This window comes from Xenopus tropicalis, chromosome 9, assembly GCF_000004195.4.
Source record: "Xenopus tropicalis strain Nigerian chromosome 9, UCB_Xtro_10.0, whole genome shotgun sequence".
Lineage (NCBI taxonomy): Eukaryota > Metazoa > Chordata > Amphibia > Anura > Pipidae > Xenopus > Xenopus tropicalis.
The window spans coordinates 73,418,244-73,432,929 of NC_030685.2; the positions used below are offsets into that span (position 1 = coordinate 73,418,244).

The 14,686-nt window shown below is 40.4% G+C and overlaps 1 protein-coding gene across 3 annotated transcripts in view; it reads right to left on the reverse strand.

The window, feature by feature from the left end:
• tanc1 (tetratricopeptide repeat, ankyrin repeat and coiled-coil containing 1) overlaps window positions 1-14,686 on the reverse strand; it is a 132,244-nt gene that overhangs the window by 80,428 nt on the left and 37,130 nt on the right. For 2 of the 3 annotated variants that reach the window (XM_004917689.4, XM_012971011.3), the window contains exon 3: window positions 1,832-1,901. In XM_004917689.4, coding sequence (XP_004917746.1) covers window positions 1,832-1,892 — 61 coding nt within the window. In that variant the 5' untranslated portion in view covers window positions 1,893-1,901. Of the gene's footprint in view, window positions 1-1,831; window positions 1,902-2,606; window positions 2,665-14,686 lie in introns of all 3 variants that reach the window. The other variant, XM_004917690.4, reaches the window with a different exon arrangement.

A 14,686-nucleotide genomic window follows, 5' to 3' on the forward strand; every position in this document is an offset into this window, starting at 1 on the left:
AGGCAGGCGATATTGGGCCAATCTGACTGCTTGGCCCCGGGGCCACATGATTGAGTTTAAACGGTGGGTATATGGGTCATCAGACTGAGAACCACATCAAAGAGCCAATGCAGTCCCTGATCGTACTGTAAAATAAAACCCGCCCAAACGAGATCTGCTCAATTTTATGCCATTTATTGGTTGCAGAGTGCCATCCGGGGGTTCCCATACACAGGCAGATAAGCTGCTGAATCAGTCTGAAGGACTCAAATCATCAGCTGAAATCTGCCCCTGAATGGCCACCACAAACCCTTCTGGCAACTGCCCTTTGCAATACAGATCCACACCCAGTACCAGATCCCAAACACAGCCATTTTGCATGCTTTTACTCACAAATGACACCCAATCCGCAGCCATTCATCAGAAGGGAGTTTAAAAAGGAGGGAATAAAGGGCGACAGGGACAGGGCTGAATTTAAAGGGATAGTTCACTTTTAAAAATAGTTTTAGTATATTATATAATGCCCAATTCTTAGCAACTTCTCAACTGGACTTAAATAGTTTTTGAATTATTTACATTCTTCTTCTGACTCTTTCCAGCTTTCAAGGGGTCACTGACCCCAGCAGCCAAAATCTATTGCTACAATTGTATTGCTATTTTAACTTTGTATTCCTTATCATTCAATGCGGACATCTCCTTTTTAAATTTCTCCCTCTCATTCACACCACTGCCTGGTTGCTAGGGTAATTTTGATCCCAGCAACCAGATAGCAGCTGAAATTCCAAACTGAAGAGCAAAAAAGATAAATTATTTAAAAACCACAAAAAATAAAAAAAATGAAGATAAATAGCAAACTGTCTCCGAATATCACTCTCTACATCATATTAAAAATTAATTTAATGGTGAACAACTCCTTTAAAACGAATGTTCCACCACACCCAACCAAATTGTAGAAATATCAACCCATCATTCTCTGTTCAGTGAGCCCAAACCCAAGTATAGAACCTGCTGGCAATATTTCAGCATGCACTTTAGCTGCCCTTTGTAGTATAATTTTTTTCTCCTGGAAACTATAAATCAGTTTAATAAGAAACCACGTAAAAAGTTGTGTTCTCTCGTCTGGGGAAAAAACAAAGAGCAGAGAACTCACACATGAGTTTATTTAGAATTTGAGGTCACGGGCAGAAATGTAACAGTAATTATAATATATAATGTTGCATTTGCCTGTCATTAAGATAAAAGGAAACGGAAAAATTTAAGGAGAGAAGATTGTAAAGCCCATTTCATTGATGTGTTTTGCTTCAATAAGAGTAATTTATGTATTCATTCTGAACTTAAAAAAAAAAGTTACAATCTCACAAATGAAAGCAGGTGGTATGTAAAGAACAACCAAAAGGGTTTCAAATAGAGGTAAATTTCATCAAAGTGACCAATAAAAAGCTAATAATACTGGGAGTAACAATATGTTAGCAACTTCAAAATCTCTAAACATTTTACAGTGAGCGAGTGTGCGTCCTCTCTAGAAATAAACAAGCCAGGCAGAGCACTTTGCAGGGGAGCACCATATATTTTGCATCTCATTTAGTTCACCTTCGAATTAACTTTTAGTATGTAATAGGATGACCAATTCTTAGAAACCTTTCAGCTGGTCTTCATTTTTTTATTGGTTGCTAGGGTAATTTGGACCCTAGAAACCCCAAACTGCTGGCCCCGTGCTCCCCTAGCCTAAGGCCTATGATGAGTTGATCAGCATTTTAACCCCATCTTCCACTGAGTGCAAGGGAATCACGTGCACCTTAATATTTTTTTTTAATTGATGGTGGGGAAAAAAACCAAAATTAAATTAACATACCTGTGTCTTTTTTGCTGGCTTTTACACCTTCCCGGCTTTTCTTTAAAACTGCCTTTAACATCTTTTAATCCTGAAAGAGACAAAAAAAATATATAATAAACGTTACACACAGGTACAATGAAATGTTAGGACCTGCTTCTTGGGGGAACAGTTCAAAGCGGTAAAATAGGCCTTTAAATCACATATCTGTCTTTAGAAAGACACTGCACTTTTATGTCCTGTAATTAACATCCATCCATCTATCATATAATTGTGTATTCATTTAACTTTGTTACTGTTAATATTAGAAATATCTATGCATTAGTACACATCATGTTTAACCCAAGCCCGTGTAGGGCTGAAGATGGCCATACACAGGCAGATTTCAGCTGCCGATTCGGGTCCTTGGGTAAATTTGGGAAGATTTCAATCAGGCAGGTTTGATTTTCCATTGGATCAGAGACCACATCGGCTCGTTGATGTGGTCCTCGGTCCGACGTGCCAATGGGCCATTGTAATTCAGTCGTCTGGCCCTAGGGCCAAGCGATCAGATTAGCCCAATATCACCCACCTTAGGTTAGCCAACAAACAAAAACACAGTTGGCTTTCTTTTCTTGGCCCTGCATTTAGCCAGGTCTCAGTAGCTGTGCAATACAGTAATATCTGATTCAAAAATAAAGATATACATACACTAATACCAGTAGCACAAAACGGTTATTCTCTTTTTTAGGCAATATAAAGATAACAATCTACTTCATCCAAACATCAGTTCTGAACCTTATTCCTCACAGCTCACCTAAGGCCAGTAGAGAACATGTTCCATGCATCTCCTGGAATTACAAGCACAGCCTTCCCTGTCATAAAGATAACAAAACTATGTCAGTAATTTCTATTTCTCATTCATTTTTCAGATTACAGAGATGCCTAGTGGGTTCAAAAGTACTAGGAGTACTACTCCCCTGTCCAGAGAAATGAAAACAGATTGGTTTTACATCAATATCTGCACCAGACGATCATTTATAATGCAGGAATAATGTTTTACAGAATAAAATATTGCCTTAACCTGATTAGTATAGATTGGTGCTAGCCCACAATACAGAGGCAATGTCTTTCTAAAGGTACTTTTTTAGCTAGACAGAACATGGCTTCACATTTTGCCTCCTTTACCTTTTCCTTATGCCAATGCCCATTATGGACAGCAGCAGACTGAAATCTGCTGGGTCCTTAAGGGACCATCACTCATTAGGAACTCTTATAATGGAATATAACTTCAAACCTACAGACAGATATAATTTTCCCTTCAAATCCATACTTTTTTAAAAACTCACTGGACCCCTATGGGAGGAAATATTCACTGGAGAAATCTCACCTGGAAAAAAATCTGAATTTACGCCAATGCGAATGTAATTTACCAAAACTAGTCATACTCGCCTATTTAGTTAACTGGCTAAAATGTGGTGAATTTTCATTTTGGGTGAAATGCCCTTAGTGAGAACCCCTATAACTTTGTTTTGCAAGCTGAAGATCGCAAGATCCTTTTGGTCCTCAATGGGTTCACATTCTTGACAGATCATTTACAGAAAAATAATTTAAAGCCTAGATATATTCATGAATTTTTTTTTTTTTTTTCAAGCCTTCAAACAAGAAGATCTTTTAGGTTCTCAATTGGCCCAAATTCTATAGACTACTTTTTGCATAATAATTTAATGTCTAACTTTGGATTTCTTTTTTACATCACACTGGACTCCAGGAGGAACCCTAAGGCTCCCCGTCCGTTCCTCAAGGGGCCCTCAATTTCTATGGACTTTTACTGTAGCACATACATTTATATATACTTAAGCTTTTTTAGATGAACAGGGCTGCCACTTTGTTCTACAAGGTACAAGGAGATCTTTTGGTTCCTCCTTGGGCTGGGAAATACAATGGTGTGATTAAAATGGTGCATCCTGTTGCAAAATAACACACAGCATTCCCTGCATACCACATGTAATCAGGGTTAGGAGGCTAAACCTGGATCTCTGGCTTTGAAGCCTGGTGAAAAAATGCTTGGCATGGCACCAAGGCTATAAGGAAACACAAAGCGCAAAGATCAAAACCAGCACTGGATCAGCAACTGGTCTGGTTAGCATTATTCCATCAAACGTTCTATTCCCAGTTCTAGCAAACACTGTTACATGGTTTTGATCTCCTTGAAATAAAATCCTCTGCTCATATGATAAAACAAGATAGGAAAGAAATGAGAATCAGTTGTGCCAAGATGTTTCCCGTACAAGCTGCTTGGAGAAGCACATGGGCTGCATAATGGCTCTAGTAAATTTTATTGCATTTGCTTAGAATTAAAGACTCACCGCCATCACACTTTTCCTATGTCCTTTTTTACTAGTTTTCATTGCTTTTCCCCCCACATCTTTATTTATATATTGTGCAGCAGTCATCAAAGAATGTTTAATCACTCAAATGTCTTCTTGCTCCCATGATGCTTCCGTTCTGATTTCCGTTCCACTACTCACAAATTAGGGATGGATCACACAAACAGAGGAAACCCTCACAAACACAGGAAGAATGTGCCCATTCCATGCAGATCAGAGGTAAACCCTAAAATGCACAATCCTAACAAGTGGTGCTCAAACCTACCCAGCACAACATTTCTCAGTATATTTTAACCCTAAGCACAACCTGCCCCACCCTAGTGACATCTAAGATGAGCAGAGTATTAGTAGTCATCATCAGAGGGGTAAGAGATCTGATGGGTGGCACACAAATGAAAGAGATTGTGATTTGAGAGGTGGGACAGATGCACATTCTTTGAGATAGCCAAGAATAATGTAGGTTTCAGGCTGACCTGAACACAACCTTGTAATGTGCTTTGTTTGTATAAGAATAAACCAAAATGGCAAGATGCATCCACCTCTCTCCTAAGGGCTCTGGCACACGGGGAGATTAGTCGCCAGCGACAAATCTCCCCGAGTTGCCATCACCTGCCATCCCACCGGCGAAAGTGTAAGTCGCCGGTGGGATGGCACACGCGGCGGCGCGTTTTTGGCAAATCGCCAAAGTTGCCTCACGAGGCTTTTTCGACGATTTGTCGCGGGCGACTAATTTCCCCGTGTGCCAGAGCCCTAAAGGACAAGAAAACCCAGGATAAAAGTCTTACCCATCTGTTTGGACACTTTAAAGGAAAACTAAACCCTAAAAAAAACAAATATGGATAGAAATTCCATATTTTATATACTAAACTTACTGTACCAGACTTGAGATTTAGAATTTCAATTACAGTAATGATTCAGGCCTTCAAATCTGTACATAGGGGGTCACCATCTTGGAATTTGTTAGATGTGCCAGTGACATTACACATGCTCAGTGGGCTCTGGGCAGCTGTTGAGAAGCTAAGCTTAGGGGTTGTCACAAATCATTATGCAGAAAAAGAGGTTTGCTGAAGAGGTAGAAGCTGATCCTACAGGGATGATTATTAAATTCTGATGCTAACTGCACTGAGTTCAGAGCTGTGATGTTATACACCTCTGAATTAATTGTTAATCAGCCTGTGTGACTTTTATATTCTATATATACAGTATATGGTGAGTGGGTCCCAAAGCGCAAGTAAGTGACAGCAGAACAGAGCATGTACAGGGAATCAGCAGAAGATGGGGGGCTACTGGGGCCCATACAGAAACCCAGAACATAATGAGCAATATTTCTGCCCCACTGCTTTGTTAAGCTTTAGTTCTTCTAAAAAGCACTTATCAATCATCCTAAATATGCACAATTTCCCAAGCTATATGGTGTTGGTGGAACAAATATGCCCACCATGGCTGTCAAAAAAAAAAAAGTAAATTTCTTGAGGCTCCAGGGTTTTCCAGGAAAATAAAAAAAAAAAAGCTTTTGGGTAAAGGTCATGGTGGATTGTAGTTTGCCCAATTTTTAGTTTCCTGAGTTTTTATTGTTCTTTAAGGTAAAAAATAATCTGCTTTATATTTTAAGCAATACATTGGAATTGGTTACTTGCTTAGTCTGATGTTCATATCTTGCTTAGAAAGCAAGGGGAAAGCAGCTCTCAGACATGGCAGCACCATTATTTTACTGAGCTAGAAATACTCTGGAATGTATGCATTGTTTTCTAAATCTATCCCTGGTCAGTACAATACCTCCTAGAATAACAGGGCAGTATGAGAAAAAAAACATTTTAACGCAAAGTGGGTGTCCCATCTGAATTAACCAACACAACAGAATATGTACTGGACACTGCAATGTTTCCCTTCCCATCAAAGAACAATTAGTGGTTTGTATGGCCCTAATGATAACATTCTGCTACGGGATGTTACACCTTTCCTTGAGACACCTACAGCATTGTTTGTGTTTGATGGGAGACAAGTAAGTAATATTGCATATTTGGTGCCAGTATCACATTCCATTACGCTGATACACAAAACTCTTACTGCTCTAAGGTGCTCATGTTGCCAAAAGGGATTCCGAATGCCGTTAGCACACACGGAGAGTGCCATGGTTTGTTGGGGTGGCTTCCCTGCATGTAACAAAAATAACTTAGAAGGGGAGGAAGAGTATTGCTTACCACCATGATCAAAGCCGAGCATTGGTTAAGGTAGTGTAGAGCTTACACCATTGGACTCTGAAGCAGGTCTGGACTGGGAATTAAAATAGGTCCTGGCATTTCAAGTACACAGAGGCCCAAACAGCCCCCCACTCTCTATGGCATCTTACAGCAGCCCCTCTGGCATCTTACAGAATCCAAAGATTGCCAGTCCAAGACTGCTCTGAAGCAGTGCTGTTCAGAGTGATAATTGGCACCATTTGGTAGCGTAACAAAAAGTCTCCATTTGGCAGATGCCTGGAAAATACCAACTGCCTAAATGTAAAACGCAAATGGTGGTGTTTGGTGGAGGAATAATAGTCTGGGGCTGTTTCTATGGTTTAGGCTGGGGCCCCTGGTCATCTTGATAGCTAGGGTTGCCACCTGGCCAATATTCTTCCAGCCTGGCTGGTAAAATATGCAAATGTTAGAAATAGGGAAAACAGATAAAAATATTGGAAAGCCGGTATTTTTTCCAGAAGAGTTGGCAAATATATTAATAGCAAACCTTAAGGCTACATCATACAATGGTACTCTCGACAGTTCCATCCTTGCTAATTTGTGTTTGCAGAATGCCCTTTTCATAACAATAATGCTCCAATCCACAAAGCGTGGTCTGTACAGAATGGGTTTTATAAGATGGGAGTGGCAGAACTTGCCCACACAGAGCCCTGGCCTTCACCCAACTGGGATAATTTATTTATTTTGAATTACTTCCTATTATTTATATAGCGCTGACAATTTAGAACATCAATGCGAGCCAGGCCTGATCCCAAACCTCAGTTCCCAACTTCACTAATGCTCTTGTGACTGAATGAAAACAAATCCCAGCAACAATGTTCCAACACCTAATTAAACCTTCCCTGAAGAGTATAAGCTATTATAGCAGCAAAGGAAAGAAAAGAGGTGTTGGACAGACATATGTCCAATACTGTTTGAATTGGAATTTACTTCAGCTTCTCCTTGGCAAACCTGTGAAGCTGCACTATTGTACAGTGCAAGATACAAGCTACATTATGCAGCACTGCACTAGCTCCATCTCATTCATGGCCCTACCCTATGATTAAGGCTTGTCTCTGTGCCAGTTCCTTAGAGCTAAAGATAAACATTTTATGGTTTTTTAGTGCCATAGTGGGGCCAGACTAATCAGGGACTTACACAGTGGTGCAATAAACCCTCAGGGTATCTGATTTACTGAATAAGACTTTCCATGGGATTTCCCCTCTATCTTCATGTAACTGTACTTAACCCCCTTTGTACTAACAGGCACATGCCCGTATAATGCCATCAAAGGTCGGCACAAGGCAGGGAGTGCCCCAACAGGAGCTTACACTATCTAAAGGAACTTCAGGTAACTGAGCATCAACTCTGGGATTTGCTTGCAGATAACAATTCCTTCTATGGCTGGGAACATCCAGCAGCTAAAGAGCGTCTTCAGGCAGCAATAGGGAAGTAAATGCTTAGAATTCTTCCACTGCAGTTTCGGAGATCCCCAGTCGACATTTACTTATAAAGTTCCAACACATGTTCCCTGCTTGATTCTATGGAGGTTGTTTTGGTCTGGGAACTAGCACTTATATTGTAGTGACACCCACTATGACATACAGCACTTATATTTGCCTATTTGTGTCTGAAAGTTACCCTCCCATATAGATTGTAAGCTCTACGGGGCAGGGACCTCCTTCCTCTTGTGTCTTTGACTCTTAACTTATTGCAACTGTATTTATGTTGTATTTATCTGTATTTAGTGTTATACTTTGTATTGTTATCTTAATAATCCCGTTTGTATTAATGTATTCTACTGTACAGCGCTGCGTACATAAGTAGCGATTTATAAATAAAGATATACATACATACATACATATTTAAAGGGGTATAATACATTTAGTCCCTTTAGGGCAGGGATCCCCAACCTTTTTTACTTGTGAGCCATACTCAGATGTAAAAAGTGAAAAAGTGAGCCACACAAGTAAGTTCTCTGGGGGTGCCAAATAATTATGGTGATTGGCTATTTGGTAGCCTCATGTGGGCTGCTGGCCTGCTGGAGGTTCTGCTTGGAGTAAAACTGGGTCTCTGTGCTTACAAAACTTGCCTCCAAGCCAGAAATGTAAAAATGGGCACCTAATTTGAGGCCACTGGGAGCAACATCAAAGGGGGTGGTGAGCACGTTGCTCACGAGCCACTGGTTGGGGATCATTGCTTTAGGGTGTCTCACATGGATAGCAATATTGCCATCTTTTGTGGATACATTTTTCTTGGTATGCTCTGGTGAAAGGGCACAATTAATGGGCAAGGTTACCCTGGACTGGGGGCATGACATGGAAGCTAATTCCCTGGCTACCTCTACCTTAATTTTCTTTTTATTTCAACTTGTGGTTTAAAGAAAAAGATGTCCAATTTTCCTTATATTTACTCTAATCCATTACCATTCAATTGTTACAATCTGAACCAAAAAAGGGACATCCTGGCAGCCCAGTGGCTATGATCTGATATCAATGTGTGTGTGTTTTAACCCGCCAAACAATGGAACTCTATAGAAGGAACAACTCCCCATTTTTTCTCATGTACAGAGATAATATAAATATAAAATGTCAGAATAGATATTCTAGTGTACTAAACATTATTCTGCAGGAAAAGGAAAAGATACTCTAATTCTGGGGTTGTTATCTTAAAGTTATTATAAAATGAGCTGCAGATTCAGTAATATGATAACAAACAGGCCCCCCACCATTCCCGATACCCTGTGGCCCAACGATGAATTGCTTCTTTAACTTAACTGCAGGAGAGTTGGCAGCGCTCCTACACAAGCTGTAATTAAGGATGGAAGGGCAGGGGATTTGTAATTAAAGGAATTCCAGAGGTCCAGTCTGGAGAAATTCCACTGTCAGGCCATCCTGAGCCAAGAATGATCAGCAAGTCCGATTCCCCCCCTCTGCGCGCCCTGGAGGCTCCTGTGTGCGATCTTGGCAATGTTACACTGGTGGGGATGGAAGTATAAATCAAGGTTAAAACTCGAATGCAAACGTACAGTTTGGAAGCAAATGCTGCCTTGGTATAAAGGACCCCCCAAGAGAAAGTAGGAAAATGTAATTATCAAGTATTATTTTGGTAAAATATACGGCTGTAACTTGAATCCGGCAATAGAGGAATGGCTGTTAAACATAATTATATTTTATAAGAGTAGTTAAATGCTGGAATGGCTAAACCGGGCAGCAGGCCACGAAGTGTGTATTTGGCAACTCTTGCTTATGTCGAGGATGTTCAACTGGAGACTTGCGGCCACCAAGATCTATTTATGGTCCATGTCTGAACATAGGTTTCATTCACAGTCATTGTTGTCATTATTTGGCCCTGTGCTATTGCATATTGGATAAATAGCCTTCTTTCGTGTAAAAGGTCGGAGAGCACTGGGTTCAGGTCTGGACTAGGACTGAAAAAAGGAATCCACAGATTTTCAGTCTGGGCCTGAGTTGTATCATCTATTTCAGAGAAGGGTCAAAATATGAGGGAACTGCTTAATGAATGTGCAATTTTTTCATTCTGTAAAAATCTGCATGGGGGCTGACACCTTACATCAACTGAGGCATTCTTCATATACTTTAAAGGAACAAGAATTTATGACCACTAGATGGTACTGTTCTACTGAAGTCTATAGAGAATAAATAAGATCATGAATGTATGACCCCTAGTTATTACTCTCCTTATAGTATCCATGGACATCCATGGGAATAAAAATATGTACAGAAAAGTGATGACGACTTGCATTGGACCCTTATTAGTCAACTCCCTGCATGATGTAGAGCAGTGATCCCCAACCAGTGGGCGGGGGCGACATGTTGCTCACCAACCCCTTGGATGTTACATAGTTACATAGTTACATAGGGTTGAAAAAAGACCAGTGTCCATCAAGTTCAACCCATCCAAGTAAACCCAGCACACCTACCAATCTATACACTCACATACATAAACTATAAATACAACCACTAGTACTAACTGTAGATTTTAGTATCACAATAGCCTTGGATATTCTGATTGATCAAGAACTCATCCAGGCCCCTCTTAAAGGCATTAACAGAATCTGCCATTACCCCATCTCTAGGAAGGGCATTCCCCAACCTCACTGCCCTCACCGTGAAAAACCACCTACGCTGCTTCAAATGGAAGCTTTGTTCCTCTAATCTAAAGGGGTGACCTCTGGTGCGTTGATTGTTTTTATGGGAAAAAAAGAACATCCCCCATCTGCCTATAATCCCCTCTAATGTACTTGTACAGAGTAATCATGTCCCCATGTTGCTCTCAGTGCTCTCGGTGGCAAGTTTTGGTTGAATAAAAACAAGATTTACTACCAAATAAAGCCCCTGTAAGCCGATAGTGTGCATAGAGGCTGCCTAATAGCCAATCTTAGCCCTTATTTGGCTCCTCCATGAACTTTTATGGTGCTTGTGTTGCTCCCCAAGTCTTTTTACATTTGACTGTAGCTCATGAGTAAGAAAGCTTGGGGACCCCTGATCTAGAGAGTCTTTATATACCCCCGCCCAACCGGCCCATCTCTGACATCCCCAGAGGGGACTGGGCAGGCAAACAAGAGTATATAAATAAGTGAACGGCAGGTGGGGAAGACAGAATTGAGGGCATGCTAACGGCGGGGCGGGGTTGTCTGTGAGTAGAATTTGGCCCGCCACCCAATAAAGATGTGTTTTGCTGGGTCCTGCAGGTTTTGGGCCAGCCTGCACATCAGTAGTTTTAATTTACAAGCACAAATACACTCTGAATACGCTGTCCATATACCTTGAGATCAGCTTATTTGGACAAAGAAAAATTAGTCTTTCCACCAGGCATCAAGGCAAGGTACCTGCAGGCCATCAATGTGGTCAGGGAATCAGGGACATTCCACCCCCAACCCAAATGCTTTGTGGGTATTCATTTCACAGGTACCCAACGGGATGCAGCTACACACCAATGCAGTCCTTGCCCAGAGGGATATTTAAACCTGCCCAATAGATAACTGGGGCAAGTTCTCCCAAAGGCCATTATACATCGACCAATAAGCAGCTTTAAATCAGCCGGTGTATTGCCACCTTTAGCTTTGCATACCCAAAATTTGGACTGCAATTTTTTTTCTATAAATATTACTGCGTACTGTAGGATGACATTTCAGTGTATTAATGGCACCACTCTTGTTCTGCCCCATGCATAGCATGCCTGCAAGTAAATACTCTTGACACACGTGTAATAAATTGCATCAATTCTATTTAATGGCGCCCATTATATAATACAATATTGTGTTATCAAGGCAGCTACATTGCCAAATAAACAACTTGTAATAATAATACTCCAGCAAAAAGCCAACAGGAGGTTATTCATTTACAAAGAAGCTGGAAGTTATGGAATTGTAAGTCAATATCCGGTGTCCTATGTGCGAGCAACTAGACAGCGTGCACTCAAGTGTATGAATCCTTATTGAATGCATTGTTTGCTTAGTGGTTTTGCAGCTTTTCCTTATCCCAGTAAATATTACTTCTTTTAGGAATTATAATTACTATATAGATCTCAGAACAGGAAAGGAAGAACAGACCTTCCTCATTAATACATTATCATAGTTTCACAAGGCTAAGAACTTGTCAGATGCAATTGGGGTAAATATAAATAAAATATTTCCAGTACATGCAAAATTCATGGTCACTTTGGTCGAAATGATCAAGGCTGGATAAAAATTTGTTTTGGTATTTTGTTGGTTGCCAATTCCCCTGCGACTTAACCGACCCTACTGACGGAGAGTTTCTTATACATAACTAAGCCTGCAGTCCTGCTCCTTTACATGGTACGTTATCCTTTATAATATATGAGTGCTACTTAGAGTTCCCTGTATAACTCAGGCTACAGCCTTGTGCCTTTATATGGTCACAGAACCCCTCAGTGACTTCTAATATCCTTATCATTTACAGTAGGGGGTACATTATCCCTTATAATACATGAGTGATACTCAGAGTTCCCTGTATAACTCAGCCTGCAGCCTTGTGCCTTTATATGGTCACAGAACCCCTCGGTGATTTATATTTTTAAATAGGGGTTTCATTATTCCCTAAATTTAAAATATTAATTACTGGTTAGACTGCATCTATGTATAATTTAATATGTTCCACGAGGACATTTTATTTCATAGTTTAATCCCAGCAGAATCATAAATCCGGCAGGAAAACCCAGGTATCGTGTATAAAGCTGCTTGCAGTTTATGTCTGGGCTCCAAAGAGCAGTTTACAGCTAATGAGCAATAAAATAAAGAAGTCGACTTGCTGACTGCGCCAGAATGAAAAAAAAAACGTATTAGCCGTCGGGGTGACGAGCCCACGCAGACAGGCAGATGGAAGGCTTCAGGAACGGGAAGCACTAATAAACATGGGACAAAATGTGTTGGAAATGCTGGAGTATGCACCCATGGTCCCTATGCAGTCCAGCCATTATTTGCTTATACAAATCTGTCGAAAGACCCACACATTTCAGTACAAAATTCATCAGCCATTATTTATATCTGTCGCTGAGGTTGCCATTCGTGAGAATGCATTCTAGAAATTCTGCTTTAATTTCAACAAGGAAAATGCCTCCTTGTCCTCATCCCATTATATCTTATAAAGATAAAAACAAAGTTTTCCATGTAATAGAGAAATAGTTTGATACCGCACATTTGCATGTCCCGCAAATAAGATCCCAAGCAGGGGGCCATAAGAAACTCTTTGAGGGCCAGAACTTGGGATGGCACTGATACAGGCCCCACACATGGGTATGTGGCTCTACAGCTTGTGGCCAATTAAAATCTCCCAGCATCCTCCAACAGACACAGCCAGCTCAGAATAAGCCTGCAAGCCCATACTATACATAGATATTCCTTTACGGATGGTGTCACTGTGGGTGGTAATGCAGACACAGCAGCCTTTTCTTCAGATTTTATTAAGTCTGTCCAGGCAGAAAATCCCTTCTGTCCATGGTTTTACTAAGGGTGTGATTGAGTCACACACAGACCAGAGATGGGACAGCAGCCACGGCTTCTGCATCCATTCACATCTACTCAGTTGGGCCATCAGCTGATCAAGTGGATCTGTAATATTTGGCCATCCACCTAGATCATTTGGTTCAGTAAGAAGAAGACATGGCTGACATTAAGGAACCCACACACTTAGCAATTAGTTGGCTTATTCCAGATAAAACCCTGTAGGATAAAGAAGCTCAAAGTATCTTATGTGTAAATGATAAACTCCACCCAAATGATTTCCTATTTGTGTAAAAATCAATGGAAGTTAACAGACAAAAAACTGATTAGGGGTGCCAGCCAAACGTAAGCCCCAGACCTGTGTGCTTAGTCTATAAAAAATACACTAGCCCTGGGCACTTCAATAGGGACCACTGAGCAGCCATTTTTATTTCTTTGCCAGGAAGTCCACATTAAGGCTTGGGCAGGACTCATGTCCAGTATATAAATATGGTTAAGTCTTAGGGTACCGGGCAATACTGAAAGTAAAAAAATCACATGCCACTAAGCCAAAACATAAAGTGAATGCTAGCCTTAAGCCTGGGTGTATAGACCCTGGGCTGTTGCTCAAGCACCTTCATAAGGTGCTTATCAAGTTAAAGGAACAGTAGCATCTAAAAATGAATGTGTTAAAAGAATGACAATATAATGTACTGTTGCCTTGCAATGGTAAAACTAGTGTGTTCGCTTCAGAACACTACTATTGTTTATATAAACAAGCTGCTCAGTAGCCATGGGGGCAGCCATTCATACACAGCAGATAACAGATAAGCTGTGCAGAATCCTGTTGTATTCAACAGTGTTTATCTGTTATCTGCTATGTAACCTGTGCCTTTTCTCTTTGTTTCTTTGAATGGCTGCCCCAATGGCTACACAGTAGCTTGTTCTTATAAACTATAATAAACATCGGTGGTCCGGGTGTGTTGCCCTGGACCCGTAGCTTGGGATGAGAGGAAAACTCATCAGGTAATCATAGGCGAGAGTATACAGCATTCAAAAAACTGTTAAATAGTAAGTTAGGTCACCTAATTAGTGACATCTCAACTAACCAATTTTTTAAAAACAATAAAAAGTGATTAGCTCTAATGTGAAAATCATATTGTTTTAGAATAGTTGTGTTAATAGTGTTCTGTATACAATAGTGTATAATATTATAATGTTCTGTATACAATAGTGTATAATATTATAGTGTTATGTATACAATAGTGTATACTATTATTATGTTATGTATACAATAGTGTATACTTTTATTATGTTATGTATA